This window comes from Canis lupus, chromosome 31 (genome assembly GCF_003254725.2).
Source record: "Canis lupus dingo isolate Sandy chromosome 31, ASM325472v2, whole genome shotgun sequence".
NCBI lineage: Eukaryota > Metazoa > Chordata > Mammalia > Carnivora > Canidae > Canis > Canis lupus.
The window spans coordinates 33791913-33807145 of record NC_064273.1 but is presented as its reverse complement, the minus strand read 5'-3'; the positions used below and the strand labels follow the sequence as shown (position 1 = coordinate 33807145).

The window sequence follows — 15233 nt, the reverse complement described above, 5'->3', positions numbered from 1 at the left end:
GTGTTAGAGAAGTGATATGTATACGTGGTCCTCCGTGCTTCCTGTCAGGAGCCACATGATACCCATATGTTCTATTCCTGAAGACATTAACTTTCATTCTGTGATTTAGGTGGTGTCTGCAGGTTTCTCCACTATAAAAGAGCTACTTTTTCCTTTGTAGTGTTTTTTTAATGAGTTTCGACAACTTAAATATGGTATATTTGTTTGATAATTTTTCTGTTCTTTTTAATGGAATTCATAGTTGATCCACCTGAAGAATTAGGAGCTAGTATTTCTGTCACTTCAGATGAGCTAGAGAAATTGCTCTACAAACCACAAGATGGTGAATGGGGTCAGAAATCGAGAGATGAAGAGTGTGAACGAATTATTAGTGGCATAGATCAACTTTTGAATCTTGGTAAGTTTTTGAGTGTGAATTTTCATGTTTAAGCTTTCCACTCCACATAAGTATTTTAAAATAGTGGCAAACTGGGGTTGTGTTCTTCACTACAATTTTTATTTGCTACCTTTTGGGTGGGCTTGCAGTGTTAATTGTAGCTCTATTTTTGAATCATTTGTAGAGAAATAATCTCTTAAAGGTAATGAATTGATTGATCAAAAATTCTTTTCTCTCCCTCCACAGACATAGCAGCAGCTTTTGCAGGTCCAGTTGATCTGTGTACATATCCGAAGTACTGTACTGTAGTAGCTTATCCAACTGATCTTTACACAATCCGAATGAGACTTGTTAATAGATTTTACAGGTCAGTAGAAACCTCTTTTAAAAATAGTTTGAAAAGGTATTTGATCGTCCTGACCAGAGTAAATGGAGGTGGTGGTTGATGGTGACAGGGGTGAAGTAGGGGGGCTGATGAGCATTATTTTCGGTTTCATTCTCTTTCATTATGGTAATTTGTGGTCTTATATATAAGACACTTAGATGTTGAAGAGAAAGCAAATTAAAAAAAAATGCCATGTTTCATTCTTCAATCTTTAGTAGTCTGTTTTTTTTTTTAAATGAATTTGTTAAGTAGTTAGATATCATATTTGTTTTTATTTGGGTGTTAACATTCTTACTTCCCTTGATTTAAAGATATAATTGGTTAAACATTGGCCTTTGAAAGATTAATTCCCCAGAGTCATCAGCTTTTTATCTTTGGCTTCTGGAGAACTGGTAATTATAAAATTTCCTATTCTCAGTGATTTTTTTTTTTTAAGTAATTGATGGTATTTTATTTTTTATAATTCATCTATTTCAAGAAATTACCAGTACAAAAAACTGGCTTCTTATATAGTTGGTGTAATATATCTCCATAGCCAAACCTGGGAATGTGCATTTGTTCAGAAATCACTTTGCCCGGTTACTCTCTCAGGATTAATGGTATTTAACACATGTTCTTAAATGTGTCTCAGTAGCTTCAATAGTATCTCTAGAGAAGGTAAAAGGGTGGGTTACTTTGTTAGTTTTCTGGATGTTATGATAAAATGAACTGTTAAGATTTTTGGTCTTTACATTCTCTGTGGTTTAGCTTCTGTGACATGATTGCTTATGACTATGACAGGTTGACAGCATTAGAAAGTGGTTTAGCTTGAGGGCTTATGATTTAATATATTAATATATGCTGGCTTAATTTTTAAAATTTGATTTCTGTCTTTTCATTTTCTAACGTGTAAAATGCCTACTTTTTATTTTGAAGGAGGCTATCCGCATTAGTTTGGGAAGTCAGATATATAGAACATAATGCCAGGACATTTAATGAACCTGAGAGTGTAATTGCAAGATCAGCTAAGAAGATAACTGACCAACTTTTAAAATTTATAAAGTAAGTTACCTCCTGTTACAGATGTGGTGGAAAAGTGACTTTGCATATTGCACCTCTTGCAACGAACCATTTTTTAATTTTTGCTCTCTGAATTATACCCTTTTAACATGCGTTAAGTGGCATTTCTTTTTTTTAAGTGGCATTTATTTACACACATATTGTAATCATAATTTTAGTAAAGGCATGAGAAATCAAGAATCTAGTTTTTTTCTGTTTTTTAAAACTTTGAACTAATTTTATACTACAGAAAGTTGCCCTGTATATACCCTTCACCGGTTTCCCCTTAGGTTAACTTTTTTCATACCTGTGGTATCCTCATGAAATGTTAAGAAATTATTCTTGGTGTCATACTAATGCCTGCAGTGGATTTCCTCAGTTCTTATGGCAGCATCCCTGCTGTATCTCAGGACCTAGTCCAGACCCCTGCTGCTTTCACTCATCTGGTGTCTTTGTGTCCTTTTATCTGTTATGTAGCCTTTCCCTTCGCTCCTGACCTCATCATTATTTCTCACCACTTATTTTGTGGAGAATATTGAGTTTGGGTTTGTGTGAGGTTTTGTCATGACTAGATTGGTTTTCGTCTCTTTGGGATTGTATCCCATGAGAGTGGTTGTATAAGGGTGACTCAGCATATGCTTCTTGCACTGGGAGATCAGTTTGCAGGAGTAGAATGGAAACTGACTTGGAAAGTGAGACTTGAGTTTTAACCTCATTTGTTTGATTGAACATTCTTTGTCACTTTGGACAACTTACTCAGCCTGTTTCTTTTAAACTTAGTATTTTGCTGCATGATCCTTTTTTTGTTTGTTTGTTTTCCAACGTTGCTGTATGATCCTAATGCCCTTCTACCATAGTCACACAAATTGTTGGAAAGAATTGTCTATTGGAGAAGATGGTTTATAAACTGTGCCATAATTTTCACCATCAGGCCACACACTGGGAAGTAACTGGTTCCAAGTTTTTCAACTGGGTTGAATCTGCTCCTGGCCCACAATTTTCATTTTTTCCACTTCAGAAAAATCACACACCCATTTTGATCTTCCTTATGCCTAGACATTCCTAAATTAGCATGCTTTCTTTTTTGGGTGCAGGGAAGATATAATTTGCTTTAATTTGTACTTTTCCCCTCTATTTTATCTCCATCAGCCATGTTCTTGGTACTAACTGTATGACTATGACTAGTGATGATGTGTAGGAAAACTCATCCCCGAGTTCACCCAATTGAGCTTATGCATGTATTATTTCTGGATTACCAGCTTAGTTTTATACATACTTAGTTGGGGGGGGGCGGCTTTCAGTATTCTAAGATGGTCAGTTGTTTCCACAGAGGGTAGATTAAAAAACCCTGGTATTCCTCTACTTGGAGAACCATCTATATCTTAACTTGCAGTTTGAATTTTTTACAACAGTAACTACATCTGCATACTCTTAAAAATATGAAAAATTGTTTTTTAGGAATCAAGACTGTACAAATATCTCAGAACTTTCCAACACTTCTGAAAATGATGAGCAAAATGCCGAGGATTTGGTATGAAGTTTGCCAATTTTATAATGATTTTTGTTAATTTTAAATAATAACTTAAAAATATTGAGTGAATTAGAAATACCAATTCTCACTATATTCCAGTGAACTATGAAAACTATTTTGATAAAAATATATTTCTTAATTGTCTAGACATTCAGTGAGGTAATTTGTTTTAACCAATAATTGATACCAAATAAAATACGTCTTTGCGAATAACATAGCTGCAGAATGTTCTCTACTTTTGCAAAAACCAACATCTGAGAGTTGGATTTAATCGTAATTAAAAAAAATTTTTTTTAAAGATTTTATTTACTCATGAGAGAGGCAGAGAGAGAGAGAGGCAGAGACACTCTGGCAGAGGGAGAAGCAGGCTCCATGTGGGGACCCCAATGTGGGACTCGGTCCCCAGACCTGGGATCACGCCCTGAGCTGAAGGCAGATGCTCAACCACTGAGCCACCCAGGCGCCCCTAACTGTAATTAAAAATTAATGAACTTTACCATGCTCCCAGTGCCTACAAGTTCTTCACTCAAGATTATTTTGAAGTTTAAGGCAAATATCAATGGTATAAATAATTTCACTTCATACAGAATCAGGCACTAAGTTGTAGGAGTTTTAGGAAGGATACTCTTTAAAAACACTAACCATTATCAGTGTAATTAATATCAATTTCTACAAGACCCCTAACTGTAATACACTGATTTTCAAGCTACTTTATATTGGAATAAAAATGGGTACACAAATATTTGATTTAGGGAATAAGAAAATGTATAGAGTAGGAAATTGAGGAAATGTAGGAGATGGTTTCTAGGGTTTTATGGATAGAAGTAAAACACAAATTTAAAGTCGCTTATGCATGTACTATATTTAAGTCATGTACAAAGCATTTTTTTATCACTATCTTTTGGAATTAATGCATGTTCTTAAGGAATGCAAAGGGTTATTAAGAATGGTTGGTTTGTTGGAGGCTGGGTTCCACAAAAATCATTTGATAGGGTCTGCCTTTTGAGATTTTTGTAAAATAAGTTAAAAACCCTGGTAAGACCTAATGTCTTTGATATGCATTTAGATTATTATATTTCTAATGAGAATGTTAACACTTAAGCTGCTCTGATTTTTATTCCTAGGATGATAGTGATCTTCCTAAAACATCTTCGGGAAGAAGGAGAGTAAGTTAATCTGCCTGATTAACCTTTGTCTTTTACTTATTATGTGTTTTGAAAGCAACCTAAAGGGGGTCCTGGGGTGGTGCATTTGGTTAAGTGTATGATTCTTGATTTTGGCTCACGTCATCTCATCAGGGTTGTAAGGTTGAGCCCTGCATTGAGCCCCCCTACGTCAGGCTTCGCTCTCAGTAAGGAGTCTGCTTGTCCCTCCCCCCTCCCCATATGGTATAATTAATAAATAAAGTCTTTAAAAAAAATAAAAGCAACCTAAGATCTTAGATGTTTCTCTGAAAAGTTATATTAGAATTGGGTATTGAGTGTTTTGTGAGAGAAATGGCAAATCACTAAAAGGTGGGTAGTTAGGGAAGGTTTAGTGGAAGAATTGGGACTTGAACTGAGTTCTCACAGGGAGCTGAGTAGGAAGGGGACATTCAGAAAGTAAGGAGCTATTAGGACCCAGGTCAGAAAGTAGGCATGTGTGGCATGTCCCCACACTAGTGATAGAGCATTGGCCTGGCTGGTTTAGGGGTGGAGTATGGGAGTGAGCAGAGTAGCAGCATCTGGCTGTTTGTTACTTTGGGAGCAGATGATGATGGTATTGAAAACCAAGGATTTCATTTAAATTTAGAGGATCAATTGTACAACCAAAATAGTTGAATAGATTTTGAAAGTTAACAGGATCAGTATTAAAGGAAGTGATTTAGGAGTCTGTTGCAAGAAGTAGGAGTATAGGATGTGGGAGCCTGGTCAAGGACAGTGCTTGTATGGAATGGAGAGGCAGGGAGAGGATAAGCTGTTATAAGGGGAACTTTGTAGGATTTGATGACTAAACCTTTTTTTTTTTTAATATTTATTTATTTATTTATTTATTTATTTATTTATTTATTTATTAATTAATTAATTATAGTCACAGAGAGAGAGAGAGAGGCAGAGACACAGGCAGAGGGAGAAGCAGGCTCCAGGCACCGGGAGCCCAATGTGGGATTCGATCCAGGGTCTCCAGGATCGCGCCCTGGGCCAAAGGCAGGCGCCAAACTGCTGCGCCACCCAGGGATCCCATGACTAAACCTTTTTAAAAAATGACTTGTTGAAAGGATGGAGTTAAAGAGAACAGTGTATGGATATGTGGTTAGAATTTTATCAGCAGGTCTTTTAAGTTCTAGTAATAAAAGTAAAGATTGTTGATGCTTAACATTTTGGGGTGCCTGAGTGGCTCAGTCGGTTAAGCATCCGACTCTTGATTTCGGCCCAGGTCTTGATCTCAGGGTCATGTGATTGAGCTCTGTGGCAGGCTCTGCCCTGAGCTGCAGATCCTGCTTAAAGATTCTCTCTCTACACTCCCCACCCCTGATCCACATGCATGCACATGCTCTCTCAAAAAAGAAAGGAATGCTTTACATTTTAAACGTCCAAATGCTGCTTAAATTTAAGCTTAATATGTTAATTTTCCAAATATGCTTGCCCCAAATAACATTGAAAAGTTAGACTTGAATTATTGTCATCCGATTGTCTCATGTCCCCTCTTCTCTCTTCAGGCCAGCAGCTTGAACCCTCTGTTGCTGACTCTTCTTCCTCATTCTTTTTTTTTTTTTTTTTTTAAGATTTATTTATTTATTTTAGAGAGAGAGCGTGATCACGAGTGGGAGGGATACAGGGAGAAAGAGAATCCCAAACAGACTCCACATACAGGGCTCAATCTCACAACCGTGAGATCACTAACTGAGCTAAAATCAAGAGTTGGGACGCTTAATCGACTGAGCCACCCAGGTGCCCCCTCTTCTTTCTCACTCTTAAAAGGACCTTTGTGATTAAATTGGGCCCATCCTGATAATCTAGAACAGTCTTCCCATGTCAAGATTCATGCCTTTAGTCAAGTCTGCCGTGTAAAGTGACAGTCATGAGTTCTTGGATTGGGATGCATGTATCTTTGGGGCCATTATTTAGCTTACCAAATTATTCCAGGTGATACTTCATATGTTGTGAACATTCTCTACACTTGAATGTAAAGTGATGGGGTCAACAATATTTCCAGAGTAATGGAAGTGGTGCTATTGGGTTTTTATAGAAAAGTGGGTTCCTTCCAAGTAGGTAGAAAATAAGAGTAGCCACATTGTTATAGTACAGAAGACAAGAACTCACTTGCATTTTTACCACTCTAATACGCCATACCACAGTGTTAAATTTCCAAGAATGAAAAAACTTAATATTATAAATGTGTTTTTAGGTCCGCGATTGGAAAAAAAGGAGCATCAAAGCAACCAACTATGTTGAAAGTAACTGGAAGAAACAGTGTAAGGAACTAGTGAACTTAATTTTTCAGTGTGAAGATTCTGAACCATTTAGACAACCTGTTGATTTGGTTGAATATCCAGTAAGTTGCCATTGTTTGAATGTTTGGGCCTTTTCTTATTTTGTATAGAGATTGGGGTGGAAGTATTTAAAGTAAGCTTTAATGAGTAAGATGTCTTAGCTTCATGTTAACTTTGTCTCTTACCACTAAGTGAAAGAGTTGTATTGCATATACATTTTCTTGAACTTACAGACACTCCTGTAACTTGGGCTGAGACTTAATCACTGCTACATCATAGTGGCAGGATCCTACAGGTTATCTATTATGTTGTAAGGCCAGTCCTAGGAAAACTGTAAATTGGATAAAAGCATCTGTATTCATTCTTCTAATATGAGAATGGAAAATTACCTTAAAAAAAGATTATAAAGCACAAATTTACTGTAGAAAGTTTGGAAATTACATAAAGAGTGTAAAGAAGGAAATAAAAACCATTCCATATCCCATGAAGTATATCATTTTGGTATATTAGGTTTTTATGTCTGGGTCTCTTTTTAAAAATTATTGATGAGTCTTCAGGTCTTCTAACCTTTTTCTCCTCTCTCATTTTGAATATTTTAGAGAACTGATGCACTTACATTTCTAAAAGTTGCAATTGTATCTTTGAGCTAATTATTGTTTTTAAAACCTAGGACTACCGAGATATTATAGATACTCCAATGGATTTTGGAACAGTAAGGGAAACTTTAGAAGCAGGAAATTATGACAGCCCTTTGGAATTTTGCAAAGACATCCGGTTGATATTTAGCAATGCAAAAGCATATACACCAAACAAAAGATCAAAGGTAATTTTAAAAGTTGTTGTCAAAGAAAAGTGTGCATAGTCTTTGTTGATGATCATTTTCCACTTGCTGATAAATGTTGGAACATTGCAGACAGGTGAGGATAGCGAAGCCACTGGTAAGAGCACTCTGCCACTGCCCAAATGTCTGCTGTTTGATACCATACAGCAATTAATGTTTTCCTTTCCTGAAGGCAACAAATGGGAATTGTTGGGACTGAGGCAGCCAGTGAACTTGATACACAGATGTAGAAATCTTGAAAAGTGGATTAGAAATTTACTGATAGAGGCTGGAAGAATATTAAAAGTGAGGAAAGGAAGATCTGAAGTGGGAGTAGGACTACTGACACCATACTCCATACTGCTATTTCGGATCCAAAGAGGAAACACAGGAGCTGTCTGATTTTTTGAGAACACTAGTAGAAAGTACATCCCTGAAGTATTGTTAAAATGTTAACACATTAGATAACTTTTTAGAACTTGTTGAAGCATAATAAGTATACGAAAGTGTACATTTTCACAAATATCACAAATCCTTGTAGCCAGTAGGTGTTGGGTAATTTAAAAAAAAAAATCAATGATTTGAGAAGATTTAAAGCAAAACGTATTATATACGTTTAGTATTATAGTACCTTGTCTATGATTATTGATTATCACTGTTTATTAACCATTTTGCCTTAATTTCACTCTTTATTATTTATTTCCAGACACTCCCGTGTTATTCTTACTTTGAGGACTCTTACTTTGCATTCAGTATGCAAAATTAACATCTATTTAAACATCAGTTTAACATCAAGTCTGACTTTTTTTTTTTTTAAGATTTTATATATTTATTTATGAGAGACACAGCGCAAGAGGCAGAGACATAGGCAGAGGGAGAAGTAGGCTCCATACAGGGAGCCTGATATGGGACTCGATCCTGGGACTCCAGGATCAGGCCCTGAGCTGAAGGCAGGTGCTTAACTGCTGAGCCACCCAGGCATCCCAAGTCTGACATTTTTCTAAGCTTGTGTTACTGTCAGTATTCATCATTAGTGAGACCCTTTCTTTCCAGAGAGAAAATAAATCTCAATCATACCTTTTCCCCCTTTATTTAAAATACATATTTGAGGATATTTTACAACTCACCCAATTAATTTATTGGAGTTTTGTGTATTATCAGAATTTCAAAGTCTTGGTTAAACATACGTAACATAAACTTTATTATTTTAACTACTTTTAAGGGTATAATTGATTGGCGTTAATTATATTCACAGTGTTATTCAACCATCGCTGCTGTTGCCAAAACTCTTTTGTCACCCCAGGCAGAAACAATAACCATTAAGCAGTGACTCCACACTCTCTCACTCCCCTCAGCCCCTGACAGTGTCTCCTCTCCTTAGTCTGAGTATATGTCTGTCTATTCTAGATATTTCATGTAAGTGGAGTCACAACATTTGTCCTTTTGTGTCTGGCTTCTTTTACTCAGCAGAATGTCTGAAAGGTTCATCCATGTTGTAATATCCATGAGAATTTTATTCCTTTTTATGCCTGAATGATATTCCATTGTGTGGGTGTATGACATTTTGTTTATCTGTTCATCTCCTGGCAGACAGTTGAATTGTTTCTGCTTTTTGGCTATTAGGAGTGATGCTGCCATGAATATGGATCCTGTCATCATCTGTGAATAGTGATAGTTTCACTTACAGCCTTACAGTCTGAATGATTTTAGCTTCTCATTTTGTTAAATTGTTCCAGCTAGAATTTAGAGTATAGTGGTGAAACCAGGCAATCTTGTCTCATTCCTGATCTCAGGGGAACTGATTTTCAGTCTCTCACCATTGTGTATGATGTTAATTGTGGGTTATTTTCATACATGCCCTTTTTTCATTTTAAGGAGCTATTCGTTTTAGCCCCCGTTTTTGTTAAATGTTTATGTTCAATTCAGATGTATTACTGGATTTTACATAAAACCCAGTGAGAAGGGCAGCCCCGGTGGTGCAGCGGTTTGGTGATAGATAGATCAGAGCTTTGAACATTAAACTTTTCACTTATTTTCCAAGAATGATTGTGAATGAGTTGAGAGTACTTCTTGTAAATACGTAGCTGTACCAAAGTTATTTACAGTAGCATTTAACATCACATTGCTGAATTCTCTGAAAGCTTTGCCACTATTTAATTATAAAAACTGTTAAAACACAATCTTAACATCTGTTAAAGTTCTAGGGTCTATTTCCTTCCTCTGGATGAAGATAGCTTTTGGTCTGTAAGTCATGTATAGATCCAGGTGGCGGGCAGCCCGGGTGGCTCAGCGGTTTGGTGCCGCCTTTCAGCCCAGGGCCAGATCCTGGAGACCTGGGATCGAGTCCCACATCGGGCTCCCTGCATGGAGCCTGCTTCTCCCTCTGCCTGTGTCTCTGCCTTTCTCTCTCCCTCTCTGTGTGTCTGTCATGAATTAAAAAAAAAAAAAAAAAGATCCAGGTGGCATACAAACTGCAAGTTGGAGACAAAGGCGAAAGCACCTTTTGTTTCTGCACCCCAACAAGACATGGTCTTTGCTGCCTAGATGGCAATCCTAAAACCAGCCAACTTCACATCCAACTTTAGGAGAAGGGGATATTCTTTTGGATTTGTACATGTAAATGTGAAAATGGGAAAAGCCAAATGAGAACATTTACATGTATATGTAAGTCTTAGCCTTCAGAGAGTGCTTGATTTAAAACTGCTTTCTTTTTGCCTGAGAGGTATATGTTGCTGCCTGTTCTTGCAGATGTTGCTGAAGGAAGGTGGGGGCAATGGATAAAATCTGTAACAGCTAGTGTCTGTAACACTGATGGAACAGATTACAAGTAGCCTACTTTATACATTTTTTTGTGTGTATGTGAAGTGTTTTAAAAGATACGTTGTAACTCTGCTTTTGTTTTCATATCCTTGCAGATTTACAGTATGACCTTGAGATTGTCTGCCTTATTTGAAGAAAAAATGAAGAAAATCTCCTCTGATTTTAAAATTGGCCAAAAATTCAATGAGAAACTCCGAAGAAGCCAGAGGTTCAAGAGACGACAGAATTGTAACCGTGTCAATCAGGCTAACAAAAGTATCAGGTGAATTAGTAGTTACTGCAGGCTTTGTATGCAGTTAGAAAAATTTCAGGTTGTGTTACTTCCTTAATTTTATTCTAAAACAATTAGGAGTACAGTATGTTCAGAAAGATTTTTTTTTTTTATGACTTGAAAGCACTGTGTACATATAGAGCTATTGTATACTTTATAATTGGGTAAATTTTAAAGCATTTAATGAAAATTAGAGATTTTCAAAATCTTAGGAATACAGTATTATTTATTACACAAGAAGCTCTTTTTTATTTTTATTTTTATTTTTTTAAGAAGCTCTTTTTTAATGCAGAGAGTAAAGTGGCCACTTTGGGCAACCACTGAGCATTTGATTACGTAAAGGAAATACCGATTCAACATTATGTACCCTATTTTTTCTGAGGACTAGTAAAAAAAATACAACATGCAGGGCTTATTTATCCTCTGTCAGGAGTTTAATATTTATGTTGTGTCTTCCTTGACTATGTAGCTTACATTAATATCAGATTTCGGGTATTTTAAAAAAGTGTTGGAGTGTGAAAATGGAGTAATCAATTTAGTCTGTGTCCAGGCTTGTTTTGAACCTGCACTGCACCCGTGCTGGGTGTCTTCCTGCCAGTTCGGGGATTCCACTCTGTATCTCCTTTCAAAACTATCTTCTTCAGATTACTGCTATTGAATTCTCACACAAAGTTTGTTCTTTTTTTTTTTTTTTTTTTATGATAGGCACACAGTGAGAGAGAGAGAGGCAGAGACACAGGCAGAGGGAGAAGCAGGCTCCATGCACCGGGAGCCTGACGTGGGATTCGATCCCGGGTCTCCAGGATCGCGCCCTGGGCCAAAGGCAGGCGCTAAACCTCTGCGCCACCCAGGGATCCCACAAAGTTTGTTCTTATTGAGCTCCCTCTCTTCCTTTTTTGTGCTGCTGCTCTTGTTGTCAGAGTACATCTTTATATGTTATGGTTTATCTGATTTTCTTTATAATTGGTTAAGAAAATAATTTAAAAAATCATTTATACTGTTAATTATATTTACCTATGTGATTACCTTTCCCAGTGGTTTTATTTTTTGTGTGGAGTGAGTTACCCTCTGGTGTCCTTTTTTTTCCAGCCTGACGCCCTTGGGGGTTTCTTGTTTCTCGTAAGGCGGGTGTGCTAGCAATTCATTCTGGTCGATTTTTGTGTGAGACTAGTTTTGCTGGGTTGTAGAACTACCCCTCCACCCCCACATTTTGAGTATTGCCTCCCACTGCCTGCCTGCTCACCTCCCGCTGTTTCCGATGAGAAGTTGGTGAGTTGTATTGCTGACATTCTCTCCCTTGTACATACAGAATGGCTTTTTCTCCTGCTTTCAAAATTCTCTGTCTGCGTTTTGCAACCGACTACGATGTGTGTAGGAATTTTTCCAACTCTGTAGAGGAATGTTTTTCATCAAATCTGGGTGGTTTTTAGCCATTACTCAAATATTTTCTGCTCCTTCCCTCTCATTTGGGGACTCCTGCTATACATCTGAAGCTTCCTTCATTTTTCCTTCTTTTTCTGTTCTTCAGCTGGGGTAATGCTTATTGACTGGTCAGGTCACAGCTTCCTGTACCAGCACACATCTGCTGCTGGACCAGTCTTCTGAATGTCTGTTTAAGCTACTGTACTTTTCAACTCCAGAATCTTTTTTTTTTTTTTTTTTTTTAATAATTTGTGTCTTCATTGATGTTCTCTGTCATCGTGCTTTCCTTTAATTCTGTAAACATCATTTGTTCTTCCAAATGGGTTTATAATAATTGATTTAAATATCCTTAGTTCAACATCTGTGTCCTTTCAGAGACATTTTCTGTTGCCTGCATTTTTACTTGTATATGGGTGGACTTCTTTAACTCTTGGTAGGTCTTCTATTATTTTGTTGGAAACAGGACGTACTTGCTAATACAACATGGCCATTTTGGACATACCATCTCTTCAGGTTTTCTCGCTGTTTGTTGACCTATTGTAGAAACTCTGGATTCTGATCCTTCTCCCTGTGATGGTGCTTGCTGCTGCTGGCTTTGTTTAGTGAGTCTCCTAAACCACTTTAGTAGTCTGTGTTTCCTACAGTGCTAAGCCACAGAAGTCTGCTTTTAAAAAATTTAAAATTTTTTTTGGCTTGTCTTCCCAGCTGTTTTCCCTGACTTAGCATAGCTCAGTGGTCAGAAGTTTGTGCTTAAACATTTTCAGTAAGCCTTCCACACTTTTTGAAGGTTTGTGTGGAGTGAGGCAGACTTCACTTTCCACTTACATTTTTCAGGCATGAGTCTCAAGGTCATCCTTGGATGACTAGATAACAGGACTCTCTCCACTCTTTGTTGAGTATGTGTAGAACCTTCCACATCCCCAGGAAGACACTGGAGCTTTTCAGAGACTCCTGTGACTGTCTCTCATTCTCTAGATGCCTTTAAATTTTTGACTGAACTCTGTTACTTTCACCGGTGTGGCAGCTTAGGCAGCTCTAGGATGGGCCTGGCTGGATTGCCAGCAGTGAGTGTAGTGCCCTTCGACAGGGCATGTCCCTATTTGGTGAAGCTCCCAAATCAGGCACCGGCTCCCTCCACTTCCTCATCCTGATACTCAAGGCTGGGCCACAGGTTTGGGGTGTGCGTGACTAGGAGGAGTCCAAAGGTAAAATGCCAAAAACTCTAAGTTTTTTCTTAGATTCAGAAGGTTTTCTTGAATAAACACTTTTTAATTTGTTAAGTGCCTGTGATTGTTTTCCACAGTTGTGAAATGACTTTTTTGGATGATTTTGCCAGTTTTATCTTTGCTTTTTTGGGTGAGAGGATCTGCCAAAGTCCTCCTTGCATCTTCATCTCCTTGTTTAGAATAACAGAGTTGCCCTGAAGCAAGTAAACATGTGCTCCTTGGGTAACTGAATTTGTCCTGTTTAGCTGCTTTATAGCCTGTAATTCAGGGACATATGTTACGAAGTACTATGTGAGTCCTCCCTCCCTCTTTTTTTTCAACTTTGAATTTTGAAATAATTTCAGAATTATAGATAACGTTGAATAATAGTCAGAAGAACTCCTTTATACTCCTTATCTGGACTCACCAATTTTTCATAGTATGTCACATTTGCTTTATCATTGCTTTATCTTTTTGCTAGGTGTTTTTCTTCTAAATCATTCAAAAGAATATTTCTGAGAAAACCTTTACAGATCCTAAATACTTAGTGTGGGTTTGCTTTTTAGGTTAGTAGGATTCTAACTACACCTTACTTACTGTATTACTATTATTTGACCCAATAATGTTCTTAGGACAAATTTTTTTTTTTCTAATCTAGACTCAAATGAGGATTTGACATTGCATATAGTTATTGTCTCTTTAGTCTGTTGTTAAAAAAAAATTAACTCATTTAATCATCACATAGTCCAATTTTCATTTTTTTAAGTAATCTCTATGCCATTGTGGGGTTCGAATTCACAGTGCTGAGATCAAAAGTGATAGGCTCCACCGGCTGAGCCAGCCAGGCGCCCACTCTTTAGACTTAAGACTTTTATTTTCAACTTTTGTCTTCTTAATTGACATTTTTGGAGAGTATGGGCCATTTATTTTATAAAATGGCCCTCAGTTTGGTTTTTCTGTTATCATACGAGTTTTTTCATTTAATTATTTTAAAAAACTCTTTCTTTGAACCAATGAAGAGTAACACTTCAGAAAGACCTAGGATAAAAAGGGAACATTCTTACTCTGGTGGTGTTTACCACTTTGTCTTCTGTTTGAAATGAAATATGATGAATATAAGCATGTAATTCTTTCTTCTTGTATTTATTGGTCTGCCCTCCAATTGTTAGTAATGGAAGTTAATATTTTGACATAATAAGCTTTGAAATTTCTTGATGATGATAAATAGTTACTGCTTTCAAGAATCTTGTGGTTATCTTTAAGCTCAGATGCCTTGGATACTCTTTAAAAGCTCCTTTATCTTGTTTTATTTATTTATTTATTTATTTATTTATCTATCTATCTATCTATCTATCTATCTATCTATCTATCTATCTTGTTTTAAATGAAAATACTCAACATGAATATTACCCAGATCTGTAATTTAAAACCTAAGACTGTCTTGTCCCAAACTTCTACTTTTTCTTCACGATCCATGGCTTTTGAGACCCAGCATGGTGAACTAGTTGGTACCTAGAAGTATACAGATTGGTCTTAATAAAAACTACTTTGTTGTGATCTCTTTTTTGCCTCTGTTCTTACTGTTTAGGTTTTATTGATATTTCCTCTTAATTTTATACTGTCTTTCGGAACATATAAATAGACCAGAGAGAAAATTGTGTCTTATTGAGACTCAGTTTTGTAATATAAATGAATGCCTATATATATGTTGGCTCCTTTTAGCATTTAATCCAGAGAACTTATTTTGTAACTTTACTACTTGGATAATTTGTTCATTACTCCAGTTTGGGGTAAAATTATGTCAGATTTAGAGTAAGAATATTAGTAGTAATCCATGTCAGAATAAGATGTTAACAACGAATGTTTTAATGTTTTGATCATAAAATTCTTGGG

General features: G+C 36.7%; 1 protein-coding gene across 2 annotated transcripts in view; it reads left to right on the top strand.

The window, feature by feature from the left end:
• The window catches only part of BRWD1 (bromodomain and WD repeat domain containing 1), a 121020-nt gene that overhangs the window by 84371 nt on the left and 21416 nt on the right, over positions 1-15233 (top strand). For both annotated transcript variants that reach the window (XM_035709422.2, XM_025449771.3), the window contains exons 30-37: positions 242-397; positions 623-743; positions 1677-1802; positions 3258-3330; positions 4455-4496; positions 6718-6864; positions 7473-7625; positions 10538-10704. In XM_035709422.2, coding sequence (XP_035565315.1) covers positions 242-397; positions 623-743; positions 1677-1802; positions 3258-3330; positions 4455-4496; positions 6718-6864; positions 7473-7625; positions 10538-10704 — 985 coding nt within the window. The remainder of the gene's footprint in view (positions 1-241; positions 398-622; positions 744-1676; positions 1803-3257; positions 3331-4454; positions 4497-6717; positions 6865-7472; positions 7626-10537; positions 10705-15233) is intronic.